Below are 18,581 nucleotides of genomic sequence, written 5' to 3' on the forward strand. Positions count from 1 at the left end.
AGGGGTGGGATAGGGAGGGTGGGAGGGAGGGAGATGCAAGAGGGAAGAGATATGGGGATACGTGTATATGTATAGCTGATTCACTTTGTTATAAAGCAGAAACTAACACACAATTGTAAAGCAATTATATTCCAATAAAGATGTTAAAAAAAAAAACTTAAAAAAAAAAAGTAGTTTTTTGTTTCATTATGTCTCCATGCTGCATTTTAGGTAATTAATCAGAACGATCTTCCAGTTCATTTTCTTCTCCTTTCACCTCTGTCCACTCTAGAATTTTCCCAGTCCATTAAGTGTTTTATTTCGATAGCTATTGCATTGCTTTTTTTACAGGATATTCATTTGTACTTATTTCATCTCTGCCTGTCTTGGCCTCTTGTTTTTTTTATTCCTTTAAATTAATGCTATCCTTTCCATTTTCTTTTTGAGAACTAAATATACTTAGTTTTATATGCTTTTTAGATTTCTTAGTTTCATTTTGTCAGGAGTGGGTTCAGTTTCTTTCTGTGTTTTGGAATACTGGTTTGTAAGCTCTCCTTGAGTGGCTCAAGTTTTTTATCTTTCTTTTTCTCTGAGTGTCCTTAACCTTTCCTGCCTAACAGTTTTTCATTTGCCTCCTCCTGACACCTGGGACTACGTAGCACATTCAGAACCTACCCGGGCAGCTTGGGGCTCCTTTCTTTTGCTCGTGTCAGAGATATTGCAGATCCGGCCCCCAGACCAAAGGATGCTGTGGCTCAGTTGCTAGTGAAGTTTAGTCTGTGTCTTCTCGCCTGCTTGTGTACTACTTCCAGAAGCCATAGTCCCGGGCTGTGACTGATGCCAGGTTATTTCAACTTCCTTTGTAAGTAGTGGAGCCCAATGCCTGGCATAGTTTCAAGCAGTGAGCCCATATTTAGCACTCCTCTCTTGGATGGTCACTTTAAATCTGTGTTTACCGCTCTGGAATTAAGCTCCTGGTTTTCTCTGCCTTTTTCTGGACCCCAAATCCCAAAGGTCCACAGCTTCAACCTCCTTACCATCATGTGTTTTGTGTTCGTGCTCTCATCCATGAAGATGTTCATCTTGTCTTTTAGCATGACTGTACCTTTAATTCTCACCTTTGTATTTTCTCTTTCATTACTATGTGTTTGGAGAACACATATCCCTGAAATATGAACACATAGAACCATCTTGACTGGAAACCTGTTCCACTCAAGACTGTATGAAATTATCTCATTGATTCATTTTTCTGTTTTATGTGTGTTTCTCCTACTAAAAGGAAAGCTCCTTTTCAGGAGCTTTAGAGACCTTTCTAGTCTTATTCATTATTGAATCTTCAGCTGCCAGATTCTTGTTAATGAAAAGTGAAATGAATGAATGAGTAGACACTCAGTGTTAGCTCCCTTCCCCTCTTTTCCTGGGATAGAGGCTTGTTTGGCCTCCTGCTCAGAGTGCTTTGTTTAGTGTTCTGCCACAGTTCCTATGAGGGAGAGTTGAAATTATTTCTTGGCATTCTGTTCCCAGCCCTTTTCCCCAACCAACTAAGTATTGGATTTACAAGATTTTCTAGCAGCTCAGAAAAGTACATAAAATTAAAATTTCACTGTTTCTTAATTGCATAATAGTCCACAGATTGAAAATACATAGGTTATTTTCAAAGGTATGACATTAAGGCAAAATGATTTTAAAATCTGAGATCAGTTTATTTGCTCCTGATGGCTTTTAAAGAAGAGAATAGACTTGAATAATCTTATATGCTTTAGAGAGTAACAAAGACATAAAATATCACCTAGTGGTTTTTTTTTTTTAAATCAGTCTTTAAATTCTCATTTTTATTGTTTTTTCTTGCTTTAGAAGAACCCACCATAATTGATTTACATCATTTCACATCTTATATCTGTGAGCAGAAAATGATACCCTTATCTCAAAAGATGTTTAAAGCTAGATTTTCCTTTTTCAAAGCATTACTATATCAGGACACTATTCCATCGTCCTACTGACAAGCATTACTGTTATTACTGTCATGAACATTTGATGCAATCCAATATGTCCTCTTCAGTAATCTGCTTTTGTAGCGGAAGACAAAACCTACCACGTTGAATAGTAAATCTAATTGTTGTTGCCAAATGTACTGCATCTACATTAAAATTCTCATGTTTTTAATACAGAGTGAGAAAGAAATGATATCGTTGATTGCTTAGGCAAAATGAGGAGTGCTTAAAAAATCTTTTAAAAACTTTAAATGGAAACTTCTTTAACTACTCTCTTTCTACAAATGTGAAAATGATCTAAAAGCAGTAAATAAAATTCTTAACTGAATAGGGCTTTCAAAAGCAGAATAGTACTTGCCTCTGATACAGTCAAAACTAAGGAAAACCTTTAAATTTATGACACTTGGATGAGTTTTCTCTCTGTGTACTGTCCAGAATTTTTATTATTAAATTTGCTAATTAATAAGACTATTTGTAGCTTTTCACCAGCTCAAAAGACCTTCCTCTTTTCTTGCTTGAGGAGATTCAACAATGAGGTTATGATTTTTTTGGTCTCAGTTGTTTCCATAGCAACAGTTAGGGATGCTATAAATTGGTTCACACAAAAGTAAATCTGACCAAAGCCTTCAGTGTAGTTGTGCGTTACTAAATCGCTAGTGACAGAAGATAACTGTTTACTTCTTACTGCCTCTGTTTATTGTTTGTTAGGTGAAGAGTAAACAGTTTTTATCCTTGGATCTATTAGCATATCATTTATTATATTTGCAAAAATTTGAACTCATCAAAGCTGTTAGAGAAATGGAAGTTATACTTATTCTAATTATGTTAATTCACCATCCTTTTGCCTCTTTTCTGCATCATTGCTTTGTGCTTAAAAGTCCTTTATTTTCATGTTTGGGCTTTTATTCTTTTTAAGTTAGAAAATACTTGTTGAAAAAAGTTTAAACAATATAAAAGGGTAAAGAGTGAAAAACAAAGTTTCTTCTTACTTCTCTATACTCTTTCAGTTCCCTTCCTCAGAGGCAATTATTACAAAGTTTTTATGAATTTTGGGGGAGAAATTTTCTGTGTCCATACATTTTTTACCTAAATGGATTCATTCAAGATATACTGCTCATTCATTCAAGATATACATGCTTTTAACTAAATAATATATCTTCATCTTTCTATATAATAAATGCAATCATTTGATGTAAATTGTTCCAAAATACGCTTTTTTCACTAAACTATATATTATGGATATATTTCTATATTAGTACATATAGATGTGCTGTATTCTTTTTTCATTATCACCATTATTATTAATTTTTCAAAAAAGATCTAAACACAAGGAGAGAAAGAACAGGGGACTAATTCACACACTTAATAGAAGTATCAATAATCAACCTCTGTTCACAAATATTACAACTTTCCTAAGGTAGCTACTATACACATGTGACTATTTAAATTTAAATTAATAAAATGAAATGAAAACTTTAGTTTCTCAGGCACACTAGCCACATTTCAAATGCTCAACAGTCACGTGTGGCTGGAGGCTACCATGTTGGATGGTGCAGACTAGAACATTTCTAGTATTGAAGAAAACTCTGTTGGACAGTGAGGGTACCACCCTTGCTGCTTTAAGGCCTGGAGGTAGAGAACTTAAAGAGACAGAGGCCAAGAGTCAAGGGTATGTGGTTTTCCTTTAAAATTGTAAGGGATTTCCAATGCTGCATCGAAAATGGACATTTAAAAAAAATCTCTTTATCAGCAGTAAACATAAAAATTAGTTCTTATCACAACTTCAAATAGAATGCACAGCTGCCAAGAATTTTTCTTTTTGTTTTCTTATTTTTTTAACATCATGAATTGATTACCACAATTAAGTTTAGTAAACATCCATCATTTCATATAGATACAAAATAAAAGAAAAAGAAAAAAATGTTTTTCCTTGTGATGAGAATTCTGAGGATTTACTTTCTTAACAACTTTCATATATAATATGCAGCAGTGTTAATTATATTTATCATGTTATACATTACATCCCTAGTACTTATTTATCTTGTGCTGTATTCTTGATGTATAAATGAATCTTAATTTAACCAATCCCTGTTGGTAATCATCTTGGGATTTTTTATGTTTTTGTCTCTTAAAAGCAATGTTGCGATAACAACCTTATACATACGTTTTTATGATGGTGTCCCAGAAGTGGAATTGCTGAAAGGTCATGTTTATTTTTAGTTTTGAAAAGTACTGCCAAATTGTCCTCCCAAAAGTTGTACCAATTTATATTCACCAAATGTGTATCCCCTCATCTTTGCAAATACTGAGTATTATCAAATTTTTACCTATTCGTCAGTCTGAGGTAGAAAATTTTTGTTTTAATTTGTTTTATCTTAATTGTATATGAGATTGAACTACTTTTCATGTGTTTATTGGGCATTTGGGTTTCTTTTTATTTATTAACTCTATTCGTGTCCTTTGTTCATTTTTCTGTTTGGTTTCTCACCTTTTTCTTTATCAGTTTCTAGAGCTATTTGTTAAATATTTAGCCTATTATCTGGTCCTTTATCTATTCATTTTTAGTTTTTCGTTTGATTTTTCACTTTATTTATGGGCTTTTTTTTTTTTTGCCTTTGTAAAGGAAAAACACATCATTCCTCCTGTGTTTCTTCTTTACTGTCATACTGCTACCACATTTCACTTCTAACACCAGAGACATGGGTTTTCCACACCTCAAGCAATTTTCTGACACCAGCTGGGTGTCCTACAATTTAATTTGTTTCTGACACTGTCTACCTGGAGACAGTGTCAGATTCCACAGGTTAAGGCCTCAGTCCACAAGACTTCCCTCTCCCTGCCTGTTTCAGATACCAATTGCAAGTCCCAGGTTGTCACCTGTACTTCTGGCTGACCACTGTAAATCGGTGTTCCAATGACCCCTTCCTTAGGTTCTATCATTTGCTAGAACAGCTTACAGTGCTCAGGGAAACATTTACATTTACTGGTTTATTATATAATAAAGGATACGATAAAGGACACAGATGAACAGCCAGATGAAGAAATACATAGGGTGAGATCCAAAAATGCATCCAAAATGGTTTTGAGTGCAGGAGCTTCTGTGCCCGTGGAGTTGGGGTGTACCAACCTCCTGGCATGTAGATGTGTTCACCAACCCAGAAGTTCTTTGTACCCTGTAGTCTGGGGATTTTTTATGGAGGCTTCATCATGTAGGCATGATTGATCATTAACTCAATCTCTAACCCCTCTCCCTTCTTGGAGGGTGAGGGTTAGGGGCTGAAAGTTTCAAGTTTCTAATCATGGCTTGATCTTTCTTGTGACCAGTCCCCGTCTTGAAGCTATCCAGGAGCCCACCAAGAGTCACCTCATTAGAACAAAAGACATTCCTATCGCCCAGGAAATTCCAAGGGATTTAGGAGCTCTGTGTCAGGAACCAGGGTCAAAGACCAAATGTTAGAACACAAGATGCTCCTAGTACTCTTACCATTTAGGAAATTATAAGCATTTTAGGAGTTCTGTGCCAGGAACCACGGACAAAGACCAAATATATATTTCTTACTATGATCACAGTATCACAGCCTTATAGAAATCTAATTTTAATGTAGTCAAATGTGCCTTTTTTTTAAACAGCTTCTAGATATTAAGTCATTTCTAAAAAGACTTTCTCTAGTCTAAGACTTTATAAAATGTCACCTTGGCTTTTTATTTTAACAGACTATTATTTAGATCAGTTTTAGGTTCAGCAAAATTGAGAAGAAGGTACAGAGATTTCCCTATATACCCCCATCCCCACCCCACACCCCACTATCACTATCCCTCATCAGAGTGGTACATTTGTTATCATCAATGAACCTAAATTAACACTTCAGTATCACCCAAAGGCCATAGTTTACATTAGGGTTCACTCCTGGTGTTGTATATTCTAAAGATTTTGACAAATGTATAATGTTATGTATCTGCCATTATAATATAGAGGATAGTTTCATTGCACTAAAAACCCTCTGTGCTCCACCTATTCATTCCTTCCTCCCCACTAAACCCTGGCAACCAATTATTCTTTTACACTCTCCATAATTTTACCTTTTCCAGGAAGTCATATACTTGGAATTATACAGTGTGGAGTCTTCAGGTTGACTTCTTTTACTTAGTAATATGCATTTAAGATTCCTCCATGTCTTTTCATGACTTGATAGCTCATTTCTTTTTAGTGCTGAATAATATGCCATTGTTTCGATATACCACAGTTTATTAATCCATTCACCTACTGAAGGACATCTTGCTTGCTTCCAACCTTTGGCAGTTATGAATAAAGCTACTATAAACAATGATGTGTAGGTTTTTGTGTGGACATAAATTTTTAACTCCTTTGGGTATATACCAAGGAGCGCAATTGCTGAGCTGTGTGGTAATAGTATGTTTATTTTTGTAAGAAACTATCCCAGTCTTTTTATGCTTTAATTTTAAAAAATGTATTTAAATGCTATCTATCAAGAATTTGTTTTGATAGATGGAGAGTGTTAGAGATCCACTTTTAAAAAAAAAATTTTTTATTCATTTGGTTGTTCCGGGTCTTAGTTGAGGCACGCGGGCTCCTTACGTGTGGCATGTGAACTCTTAGTTGCGGCATGCCTGTGGGATCTAGTTCCCTGACCAGGGATCAAACCCAGGCCTCCTGCATTGGGAGCGTGGAGCCTTATCCACTGTGCCACCAGGGAAGTCCCTAGAGATCCACTTTTAAATTTTAATTTTTACAAATGATAATCAGTTGTCTCAACATCGTTTGTTGAATAATCTATCTTTTCCCCATTGATTTGAACTGTGACTTCAATCACATAATAAATTCCCATTTATATTTGGCCCCATTCCTGGATTTTCCATTTGTTTATATTAAAGAAGTAACATGTAAAGATAAACCATAACATTAAAAAAGAAAGAAATACAGAAAAAGAAAGAAAAAAGAAAAGAAGGAAAGAAGGTAGGTTGCTCATAAGGGGACAGAGAGAATAAAGTAGAGAGGGGAAATAGAAGCTAGATTTCTTTGATTATACCTTGTTCTTAGATTTGTCACTGGAACCCTGGAAATATTTTGCATAATTATAAGACAAAAGTGAACTAAAGAAAATAATCCCTAAAAATGTAAAATAAAATTTACCTTTCATTCAGTTGGTGTTTTTATTCTGAGATGTTGGTATTTTTTATCTGAGATTATGTGAGTATAATGTGGTGTGAATCAAATAATAATCATGTGGTACTTTATTTTCTTCATCTTTGGTGTCCTTGAGACCTGGGATTCTGAGTGTCAGAGAAAGAAGATAGGGATGTAAGCAAGAAGAGTTGCCGGAACCCAATAGATCAGAATTGAATTGTGTGAATTTTACCTTAAAATTTTTTTGGTAATTAAAAAACTTCTAAATTATCCATAGGTCAAAGAGGAAGCTCAGAAGAAATTTTAAAATACATAGAGCTAAATGAGAAGGCAACACAACATATCAAAATATATGAGACACAGCTAAAGTAGAGGTGAGAAGGAAGCTTATAGCCCTAAATGCTTAAATTAGAAAAGAGGAATATAATTTTAAAAAAAGAGAGAAAAGGTCTAAAATCAATAATCTAAGTTCCTTCTTCAAAAAATCTAAGAAAAGCAAAATAAACCTATAGGAAACAGAAGAAAGGAAATAGTAAAGAGCAGAAATCAATGAAATTGAGAACAGGAAAGCTGTTAACAGAGAAAATGAATGATACAAAAAGCCAGTTCTTTGAAAAATATGTAATTGATGAACCTGTAGTAACACTGACAAAGATAAAGAGAAAAGATACAAATCACCAGTATCAGGATGGAATGGGATATCACTGCAGTTCCTGTAGCCATAAAAGGACAATAAAGTATTACTACCAATTTTATGCTCATAAAGTTGACAACTTAGAAGAAATAGAATAATTTCTAAGAAAGTACAAACTACTAAAACTCAAACAAGATGAACTACAACCTGCAACTGTACAAAAATTGAATTTATAGTATAAGTGTCCTGAAAAAAAAAAACTCTGGACCCAGATGGTTTTACTGGAGAATTATACCAAACCTTTTTTTTTTTTTTTTTTTTGGCCACACTGAGAGGCTTGCAGGATCTTAGTTCCCTGACCAGGGATTGAACCCATGCCCCCTGCAGTGGAAGCTCAGAGTCCTAACCACTGGACTGCCAGGGAATTCCCTACCAAACTTTTAAAGAAGGATTAGCATGAGTTTTATACAGTGTCTTCCAGAAAATAGGAGGGAACACTTCCCAATTCATTTTAGGAGGCGAGTATTACCCTGATACCAACACCAGACAAAAACAATATGAAAAAAGAAAATACAGACTATTATCTCTCATGAAATTATACAGAAATCCTCAAAAAGACTTATCCAGTTGAATCCAACAATGTATAAAAAGAATTATATACCATGACCAAGTGGGATTTGATCTAGGTATGGAAGGCTGGTTCAACAATTGAAAATCAGTCAGTGTAATTCATCATACCTACAGATTAAAGAAGAAAAAATCATAGGATTATGTCAAGTGATGCAGAAAAGCATTTGACATAATTCAATACCCATTTAAGATAAAAACTCTTAGCAAATTATAAATAGAAGGGAATTTCCTTAAATTGATAAAGATCATCTATACAAAACCTACAGCTAGTATAATGGAGCAGGACCCTATGGTCTATGTCCCCCATGTCCTCAGCCTCCCTTTTGTCTGTGGGAAAGCTTTAGCCAAAGAATAAGTTTAATCAGAGAAGTGAGAAAATGCAGAAACAAAGGAAAACAGTCAAAGAAGACCAAATAATAATAGTTTAGTCATTGAGCATAGTCAAGGACCTTTAGCTCCTTCTCAAGGGCTATAGATAATATTCTGAGCCATATCCTGTGACGTGTCTTATAGATACTGAAACCCCCACCAGGTAGAAGAAGTTAACTACATGATGACCAGACTGTAGCCATGACATAAGCTGGTACAACTCCGAGAATTGGCCCCAAGGAAATGGGAACAAACTGATCCTGGAACTGAAGATTAACTGTACTTCAAACAATCAAGATGACGCTGATCAGACAACCAATGACCAATTTCAAGATGACTGTCAGAGTTGACAGTGCTGTTTCTGCACGTACCCCCTTCCCTCAGCCCATTAAAGCTCCTGCTCACGGATTGTCAGTGGGGGGGAGTCGGCCTTTGGACAGAAGTCCGCCCTCCCCTCCCCAGTTGCTGGCATCTGAAATAAAGCAAACTTTCCTTTCCACCAGTCTGGCCTCTTTATTGGCTTTTGAGCGGCGAGCAGCCGGACCCCACTTTCGGTTACACTGGCATCATAAATAAGGGTGAACACTTTCCCTCTAAGATAAGGAACAAGGCAAGGACTCTTATTCAACATAGTATAGGAAGTTCTAGCCACTGTAATAAGGCAAGAAAAAGAAAGGAAAAGCATGCAAAATTTAAAGGAAGAAATAAAACTGTCCTTATTTACAGGTGACATGATTGTTTGCATAGAAAATCTCAAGGAAATGATACAACAAACCTCATAGAACCAGTAAGTGAATTCAACAAGGTTGTAGGATATAAGATCAACATACATAAATCAACTGCATTTTTATATACTAACAGTGAACATGTGGTAACTGAAATTAAGACATATGCCATTTATAATCACTTCCCTGGAATGAAATCCTTAGGTATAATTATAGCAAAACCTGTGCAGGATCAGTATACTGAAAATTATAAAATACTGATGAAAGAAATTAAAACCACCCAATTAAACACCTACCATGTTCATGGATTGGAAGACTCCACATAGTAAAGATGTCATAGTAAAAATGCCCCTAATTACTCTATAGGTTTGATGCACTTCCTATTAAAATTTCAGCAAAGTTTTTGTAGACATAGATAATAAGCTTATTCTAAAATTTATATGGAGGGACTTCCCTGGCGGTCCAGTGGTTAAGACTGTGCTTCCAATGCAGGGGGCATGGGTTTGGTCCCTGGTTGGGAACTAAGATCCCAAATGCTGCACAGTGTGGCCAAAAGATTTTTAAAAATAAATAAATAAATAAAATTTATATGTAAAGGCACAGGCCCTAGAATAGCTTAAACCATCTTGGAAAAAAAAAAAAAAGAATAAAGTGGGAGTAATCACTCTGCCTGATATTAAAGCCTACTGCATAGCTACTGTAATCAAGGGAGTGTGGTATTGATAGAGAGACACTTAGGTCAGCGGAACAGAATGGAGAACCAAGAAATAGACCCACACAAATATAGCCAACTGATTTTTGACAAAGTGCAAAAGAAATTCAAAGGAGAAGGATAACTTTTTCATCAAATGATATTGGAGCAGCTGGACATTCATAGGCAAAACCATGAACCTCAACTTAAACCTTATACAGAAATTCACTCCAAATGGATCACAGATTTAAATGTAAAATGAAAAGCTATAAAACTTTAGAAAAATATTTGAGAAAAGTCTTGGGGTCTAGGGCTGGCCAAAAGCACGATCCGTAAAAGAAAACAAAAATGATGTCAGACCTCATCACAATCTGAAAACTTTTGCTCTGTGAAAGACCCTGTTAAGAGGATGTAAAGGCAAAGCACAAACTGGGAGAAAACATTTGCAAACCACATAACCAGCAAAGAACTAATATCTGGAGTATATAAAGAAATCTCTAGACCCAACAGTTAAAAACCAAACAATCCAATTAGAAAATGGGCAAATGATATAAACAGTCATTTCAGCAAATACAGGTAACAGATAAACAGATGAAAAGATCAACATCATTAGCCTTTAGGAATATATAATTTTGAAATATGAAATATCAAAATAGCTAAAATAAAAAACAGTGACAACACCAAATGCTGGTGATCATGCAGAGATACTGGATCACTCATGTATCACTGGTGGGAATGTAAAATTGTACAGCTACTCTGGAAAATGATTTGACAGTTTCTTATAAAACTAAATATGTAGCTACCATATGACCCAGCAGTTTCACTGTTAGGCATTTATCTCAGAGATATGAAAACTTATTTTCATACACTGTGTTCACAGCAGCTTTATTATAGCACAATTCTGGAAACAATCTAGAAGGCCTATAACAGGTTAAACAAACTGTGATACATCTATACCATGGATACTACTTGACAATAAAAAGGAACAAGTTACTGATACACGCAACAACTTGGATGAATCTCTGGGAATTATGCCAGGTGAAAAAATCCAATTCCAAAAGGTTACATCCTGTATGATTCCATTTATGTAGCATTCTTCAAATGTCGAAATTACAGAAATGAAGAATAAATTAGTAGTTGTGGGGAGCAGAGCATGGTAATAAAAAGGCATCAGGAAGGAGCCTTATGGTGATAGAAATGTTCTGTATTTCGATCATGTCAATGTCAATATCCTAGGTATGATATTGTACTATAATTTTGCAAGATGTTGCCTTTAGGGGAAACTGGATAAAGGATACACAGGATCTCTCTGTATTATTTCTTACAACTGGATATGAATCTACAATGACTTCAGAATAAAAGCTGAATTATGAAAAGTGGCAAATCACTTGGAAAGTGGTTTGACAGTTTCTAATGAAGTTAAAAATAAACCTATCCGATGACCTAGCCATCCTACTCCTATGTAAATATCCAGGAGTAATGAGTGCATTTGTCCACAAAAAGATTTGTGCAAGAATATTCATAGTAGCTTTATTCGTAATAGCTGAAATATGGAAACACCCCAAATGTCCATATGCAGGAGAATGGATAAACAAATTGAGATATTTTCATGCAATGGAATACTTCTTATAGAAAAACAAACAAACAAACTACCGATACACACAAAATATGGATGAATCTCACAAATATTATGTTAAGCAGTGGGAATAAGATACAAAAGAATAAATAGGGTATGATTACATTTATATGAAGTTCAAAAACAGGCAAACTTATTGATGGTGATAGAAGGTAGAATACTGTTTACTGGTGGCGGGAGTATAGTATCAACTGGAAAGGAGCTTGAGGGAACTTTCTGGAGTCAAGGAAATGTGGTTATGTAAGTATACACATAATGCTAAAAGTTACTGAGCTTTACACTTAAGGTTTTGCATTTTACGATATGTTAATCATACCTCAATAAAGTACGGCAAAAAAAATTATCCCCCATTCATGGGGGAAGAAAGACAGGTCAACCAATCCCACTGTGTAGACTTTGTTTGGATCCTTTTCCAGACTAGCTGTAGAAAAACCTATTTATGATACTTATGTTAAATTGAAAATCTGAACAGTTTATAATTGATGACATTAAGGAATTATTGTAAAGTTTACAGGTGTAAAATAATTATTATTGTTAAAGAGTTCTTATCATTTAGAGATACATGTTGAAATAAGTGATATATCTAAGATTGCTTCAAAATAAAACACATGAGGAGTGGTAAAGATACAAATAAAACAAGACTGGCTCTGAGTTGATTGTTGTTTAACCTATATGATTGGCTTATTGGCTACTTTTTACTCCATGATAAAAAGTTTAAAATTTTAAATATGGATAAAAGATACACACAGGTAGCTATGTTATTACCAATAAAACAGAATAATTGGCCTCTGAGATAGTATGTTCTAAGGATGCTCAAGGAGTGGTAGGGAAAGTTAATGCCCCAAACAAAATCATTGCTTGTCTGCACTAGGTGTCTTTAGCAAGGAGTGAGAATCTTTTTTTATAGTTGGAAGTTATAGTTTTTTATTATTTATTTATTTATTTTAATGGAAGTATATAGTTGATTTACAATATTATGTTAATTTCAGGTGTTCGGCATAGTGATTCAGTATTTTTACAGATACACTCCATTAAAAGTTATTACAAGATAATGATTATAATTCCCTGTCCTTGTTGTTTATCCTTGTTGTTTATCTATTTTATACATGGTGGTTTGTATCTCTTAATCCCATACCCCTAATTTGCCCCTCCCCCTTGCCTCTCCCCTTTGGTAACCACTAGTTTGTTTTCTATATATATGTCTGTTTCTGTTTTGAATATACGTTCATTTGCATTAGTTTTTAGATTCCATATGTAAGTGATTTCACTAAGCATAATATTGTCTAGGTCCATCCACGTTGCTGCAAAGGGAGTGGGGATTCTTAAGGGCCGAATACCACCCAACACTAAGTGGACACCCACGTGTAGATAACTTACGTGCAAGTTCTTTCAGTCAAAATGTATTTATGATGATGTTAGCACATAGAGGCACATTGTATCTCCATAAGTTGTCCATTCGTTGTAGCATATTGAAGCAGTGGGATTAATTTTTTTTCTACTTTCATGTGCTCTCTTGTTTTCCATAAGGACCTGATGTTATTTTATGAGGATGATCCAAAGCCAGTTTTGCCGACAATTCCTGCTTCCATTATCTCGTCAACTACATGGTTGTCAGAAGGGCAAACAGATGTCTGTAACCTCTGGGATGCAGGTAAATTAGGTAAAGAATAAAATTTTTACTCAGAAACATGAATAAGAAACACTGGACAGGAATTGTTTTTCATCAGATTTTATTTTGTGAAATATAGCAACAGTGGCTTTAATTTAACTTTGGTCATTAGGGACAGGGTTAGCATGGATAAATTCAACCCACACAGGATCCTGTAACCTTATTTTACCATTTGTTTCAATGTTTTTTTCTCTTTCATTGTTTTATTGAAAAAATTATTAACTACAAGCCTTAAATCTTTTATAAATTTTTTTAAAGCAGAAAAATTCATTTTAGTTCCTTCTCTTGTTTGTATTAATCTTCCCTTTGATGAAGAGTTTAAATTATGATATTTTTCAGAAGCAAGCATTAGATGAAAATATGAAAAAGCATGATGCATGGTATACCACAAATTGGTTAATCATCTCTTGAGTAATTAACATTAGAGAGTGGCACAGTATAAAATTATCCAAAACTGGCCTCCAATAAATTACTCTATCAAATTCCAACTGGGCTCTACTGCTGCTCAAGATCTGATTGATCCACTGTCGAGCCACTCCATCCCGTCTATTCTCCATGAACTCTCAGTTTTCAATACATTCTTCCTCTTGATTTTCTCAGAAAATAGGATGAAAGATCTGCCAAGATGAGAACAAAATGTTCTCAGTAGCTTTCATTCCCTTGTATATCTTTGCTTTTATATTCATCCAGGCATCCTTTTCCTTTTCACAGAGTTGGCTCCTTATGTTCTGAGTTACATCTTCTCCCTCATCTTTGGACCATGCACCTAAATTTTCCCCTTATATAGCACCCTGATATCCAAAATATTAAAACTTAAGTTTATTAGTATAGGTTTATGTTACAAGTTCATATGTATATAGTTTTCTTATAAAGCCAGTTGTGAGAATGATGAGGATATTTTAATAGACCCAAAAACAAGAAATTGTGGGTTATGGTGATATCTGTAGTACAAGGTTGGCATTATTCACATGAATAATTGGTTATAAGTGGTTACAATTTTTTAGACAGCTTGCTTTGTATTCTTAGAATACACTTTATGTAAACTGATCCAGATCCAGAAGTTTGAAAGAAGAACAGTAAGGAAAATGTTTTTGTATTTTAATATCTCCTAACATTTCCACCCCCTAATTTTTTTTTTTTAAATCTTGCAGATACATTGGTTCCTACTCTTTTTTTTTTTTTTAATTTATTTATTTATGGCTGTGTTGGGTCTTCGTCTCTGTGCGAGGGCTTTCTCTAGTTGTGGCAAGCAGGGGCAGCTCTTCATCGCGGTGCGCGGGCCTCTCACTATCACGGCCTCTCTTGTTGTGGAGCACAGGCTCCAGACGCGCAGGCTCAGTAGTTGTGGCTCACGGGCCCAGTCGCTCCGCGGCACGTGGGATCTTCCCAGACCAGGGCTCGAACCCGTGTACCCTGCATTGGCAGGCAGATTCTCAACCACTGCGCCACCAGGGAAGCCCCCACCCCCTAATATTTTTGAACAGACTTTATTTTTTAGAGCAGTTTTAGGTTCACAGCAAAATTGAAGGAAGGTACCGAGATTTCCCCATATAACCCTTGTCCCCAAACGAGCACAGCTCCCCCACTGTCAGCATCCCACACCAGAGTGGTACGTTTGCTGCAATCAGTGAACCTACTTTAACACTATTTTTAATCACGCAAAGACCATACTTTTCACTGTGGTTCATTCTCAGTGGTGTACATTTTATGGGTTTTGACAAATGTATAAGACATGTATCCACCATTATAGTATTGTACAGAGTATTTCTCTGCCCTAAAAATCCTCTGTGTTCTGACTATTCATTCCTCCCTCCCCTCTAACCCCTGGAAACCACTGATATTTTAACTGTCTTCATAGTTTTGCCTTTTCCAGAAAGTCATATAGTTAGAATCATGCAGTATGTAAATTTTTCTGATTGGCTTCTTTCACTTAGTAGTGTGCATTTAAGGTACCTCCTTGTCTTTTCATGGCTTAATAGCTCATTTCTTTTTAGTGCTGAATAAGATATACTAGAGTATTTATCTATTCACCTACTGAAGAACATCTTGGTTGTGTCCAAGTTTTGGCAATTATAAATAAAGCTGCTGTAAATATCCTTGTGCAGGTTTTCGTGTTACATGTTTCTCTCTGCCAGCATTTTAATACAAGTGAATTTGAGTATAAATGAGCATCAGAGGCAACCCTTAAGAGGAAGAAGGTCACAAAACATGTCACTTGAGGGATGATTCCACCATTTTACTTGTTTAGGACTCATCTTAACTGGAGGAGGTTTTCCTATTTTTGAGTCTTTCTTTTTTCCAGTCTTTCCTTCACACTGATCTCAGAGATATCTTGCAAACGTAGATCTTAGCATTTCATTTTCCAGCTAAAAAGCTTTCAACAATCCTCCACTGCCCGTAAGTCTAATTTTTTTTTACTGTCATATAAGACTTTCCATAGTCTGGTTCCAGCCTGCCTTTTTTGGCCTCATCACCCAATACTGCCAGTATTCACAATACTTTATGACATTCTGTTACTTCCTCTTTAGAATGTCTTTGTTCCAGTTACTTCAGCTGTGTAACACATTGCTCTAAAGCTTCTATGGTGCAAAATAACCATTTATTCTGCTCATGGATTCTCTGGGTCAAGAATTAGGACAGGGCACAGTGGGGATGACTTGTCTCTGTTCCGTGACGTTATTTTATGTCTGGGCTTCAGCCCGAGAACACAGATGCTGGGGACAGGAATCATCTGAAGCCTCATTCACTTATGTGTCTGGTAGTTGATGCTTGCTATGTCAGCCGGGGGCCTCAGTTTCTCTCCACATGAACCTCTTTATGTACTCTCTCCACATGGGTTAGTTTGGGCTTCCTCATAGCATGGTGGCTGGGTTCCAAGGTTGAACATCCTGTGAAAGAAAGGACCAGACAGAAACTGAATAATCTCAAAGTCATGCTGTGAACTTCCTCCCCATTCAGTTTATCAAGGCAATAGAAAAGACTTGCCAAAGTTCAAAGGGAGGGTACGTAGATGCCTACCTCTCCATGGACAACTGTCAATGGCAAATTGAAAGAAAAGCATATGGGATGGGATGTGTATTAGCACAGTCATCTTTGGAATGTACAGTCTGCCGCAGTTCTCCATCAAATAATGAATGCTTAACAAAATCCTATTCAAACAGCAAGGCCCAGCTCAAATGTCACTATTGCTATAAAATCTTTCTGCACACTAATCTAGTTTCTCCTTTCAGTGTGTTCCTGCAGGACTTTGCCCATACCCCAAAAATAGAATTTCTAGTTTTGTATCGTAATAATTTAATACGTTTTATTTATTTTTAAATTATGTAAATAAGTGAATATATTCTGACTTTTAACATCCGAATTCTGTAGATGGAACTAAAATCCCTCTTGACTGTCCCTTACCCCAACACACTCCCCTGTCCAGAGTAAACTGTTGTTTTCAATTGGTTGGTTACTCTCCAGACCTTTCTTTGTGTGTTTACATACATACATGTACCTTTAGAAGTATGTAGAATTGACTTTATTTTGTTTTAGAACATTGTTCTGTATTTTTTGGAAACTTTTTCTAAGCAGTATCACTTGTCAATCCTTCAGTGTATGTCAATATTTAGAGATTTACTATGTGTTTCTTAAACTCTTGCAATGCCTGGATTTTATAGTTTATTTCCATGCCGATAGACATTTTGGTGTTTTATATTTTTCACTATTGCAAATAATGTTTCAGTCAATAGCTTCCTGCACATATGTGAGTGTTTCTTGAGGGCAAATCCCTGGGAATGGAATCCCTGGGTCATAATGTATGCCCATTTTCATTTTAGTTAATAGTGCCAATTAGCCCTCAAAATATCAATACCAATTTACACTGGCTTGCAGTATACAAGAGTACCTATTCACTCACACCCTCACCAGCACTTGATATTTTTCAAGTCTTATATTTTTATCACTTGGATAAAGGTTGCATTGCATAGTAGGTATAATCTGCACATTTCCACGTATTAGTTGTATATTTCTATTTCCTCTTCTATTGGATAAGCAGGATTGCCTGCTTATATCCTTAACCTATTTTTCTTTTGGATTGTATGTTGTTGTTAATATAAATTGATTTTGTCGGGACTTCCCTGGCGGTGCAGTAGTTGAGGCTTCGCCTTCCAATGCAGGGGGTGTGGGTTCGATCCCTGGTTGGGGAGCTAAGATCCCACATGCCTCACAGCCAAAAAACCAAAACATAAAACAGAAGCAGTATTGTAACAAATTCAATAAAGACTTTAAAAATGGTCCACATCAAAAAAAAATCTTTAAAAAAAATTGATTTTGTAGCATTTTTACATAGATGTTACTAATCCTTTCTATTACATATGTTGCAAATATCACCTTCCAGGCTGTGAATTGTCTCTAAACTTTCTTTATAGAAGTTTTTTGTTTTGTTGGTGTCTTTATGGAAGTTTTGTATTTCGTGTAGTAATTTATTACTCTTTTCCTTCAGAGCTTTTGTTTTTTTGTGTTTTTAAGAAGACTTTTCCTACACCAAGTTCATAGTATGTATTTACCCATATTTTATTTTAATTGTTTTGGTTCTTTAATCCTTTGGGATTTAAAGTCTTTGTGAATGGTTTTAGATAGTGTCAGTGGGCAGCCGGTCGTCTCAGTTCATTTTTCTGTACTGTTTTGAAATGACTCTTTAACCTGTACTTAACAGTACCTGTTTTACGACTCTATTCTGTTTCACTGATCCATTTTAAAATTTCCTTTTTTTTGGAACTATTATAATAATTTGCCATAGTGTGAATGTATCTTATTTTATTTAACCAGTATTATGTTAATGGTCACTTAAGTTATTTCCGTATTTTTACTGTTAAAAATAATGATGAAATGACATTATTCTCCTCTCTCAAAAAAGTAGGCTTTTTATTGATATTTTTCCTCATTTTGAAGCAGATTCTAAAGTGCATTATTCTGAATTTCTGTTGGTAAATTCTGTCCAGTTCATAAACTTATCCCATCAACAGACGGTTCTAATTTCCATGTTATGATTTTGGCACCTTCAGCCCAAGGCAAAAGTGAAGTGGGAAAGTGATTCTGGTACAGCATCCTCAGTTCTTCTTTTCTTCCTT

The 18,581-nt window shown here is 35.4% G+C and overlaps 1 protein-coding gene across 2 annotated transcripts in view; it reads left to right on the top strand.

The window, feature by feature from the left end:
* ENTHD1 (ENTH domain containing 1) overlaps positions 1-18,581 on the top strand; it is a 69,391-nt gene that overhangs the window by 6,217 nt on the left and 44,593 nt on the right. The window contains exon 2 of one of the 2 annotated variants that reach the window (XM_082420654.1): positions 13,329-13,452. In XM_082420654.1, coding sequence (XP_082276780.1) covers positions 13,329-13,452 — 124 coding nt within the window. Of the gene's footprint in view, positions 1-72; positions 13,462-18,581 lie in introns of those variants that run through there. The other variant, XR_014252495.1, reaches the window with a different exon arrangement.

This window comes from Balaenoptera physalus, assembly GCF_965194825.1.
Source record: "Balaenoptera physalus genome assembly, chromosome: 13".
NCBI lineage: Eukaryota > Metazoa > Chordata > Mammalia > Artiodactyla > Balaenopteridae > Balaenoptera > Balaenoptera physalus.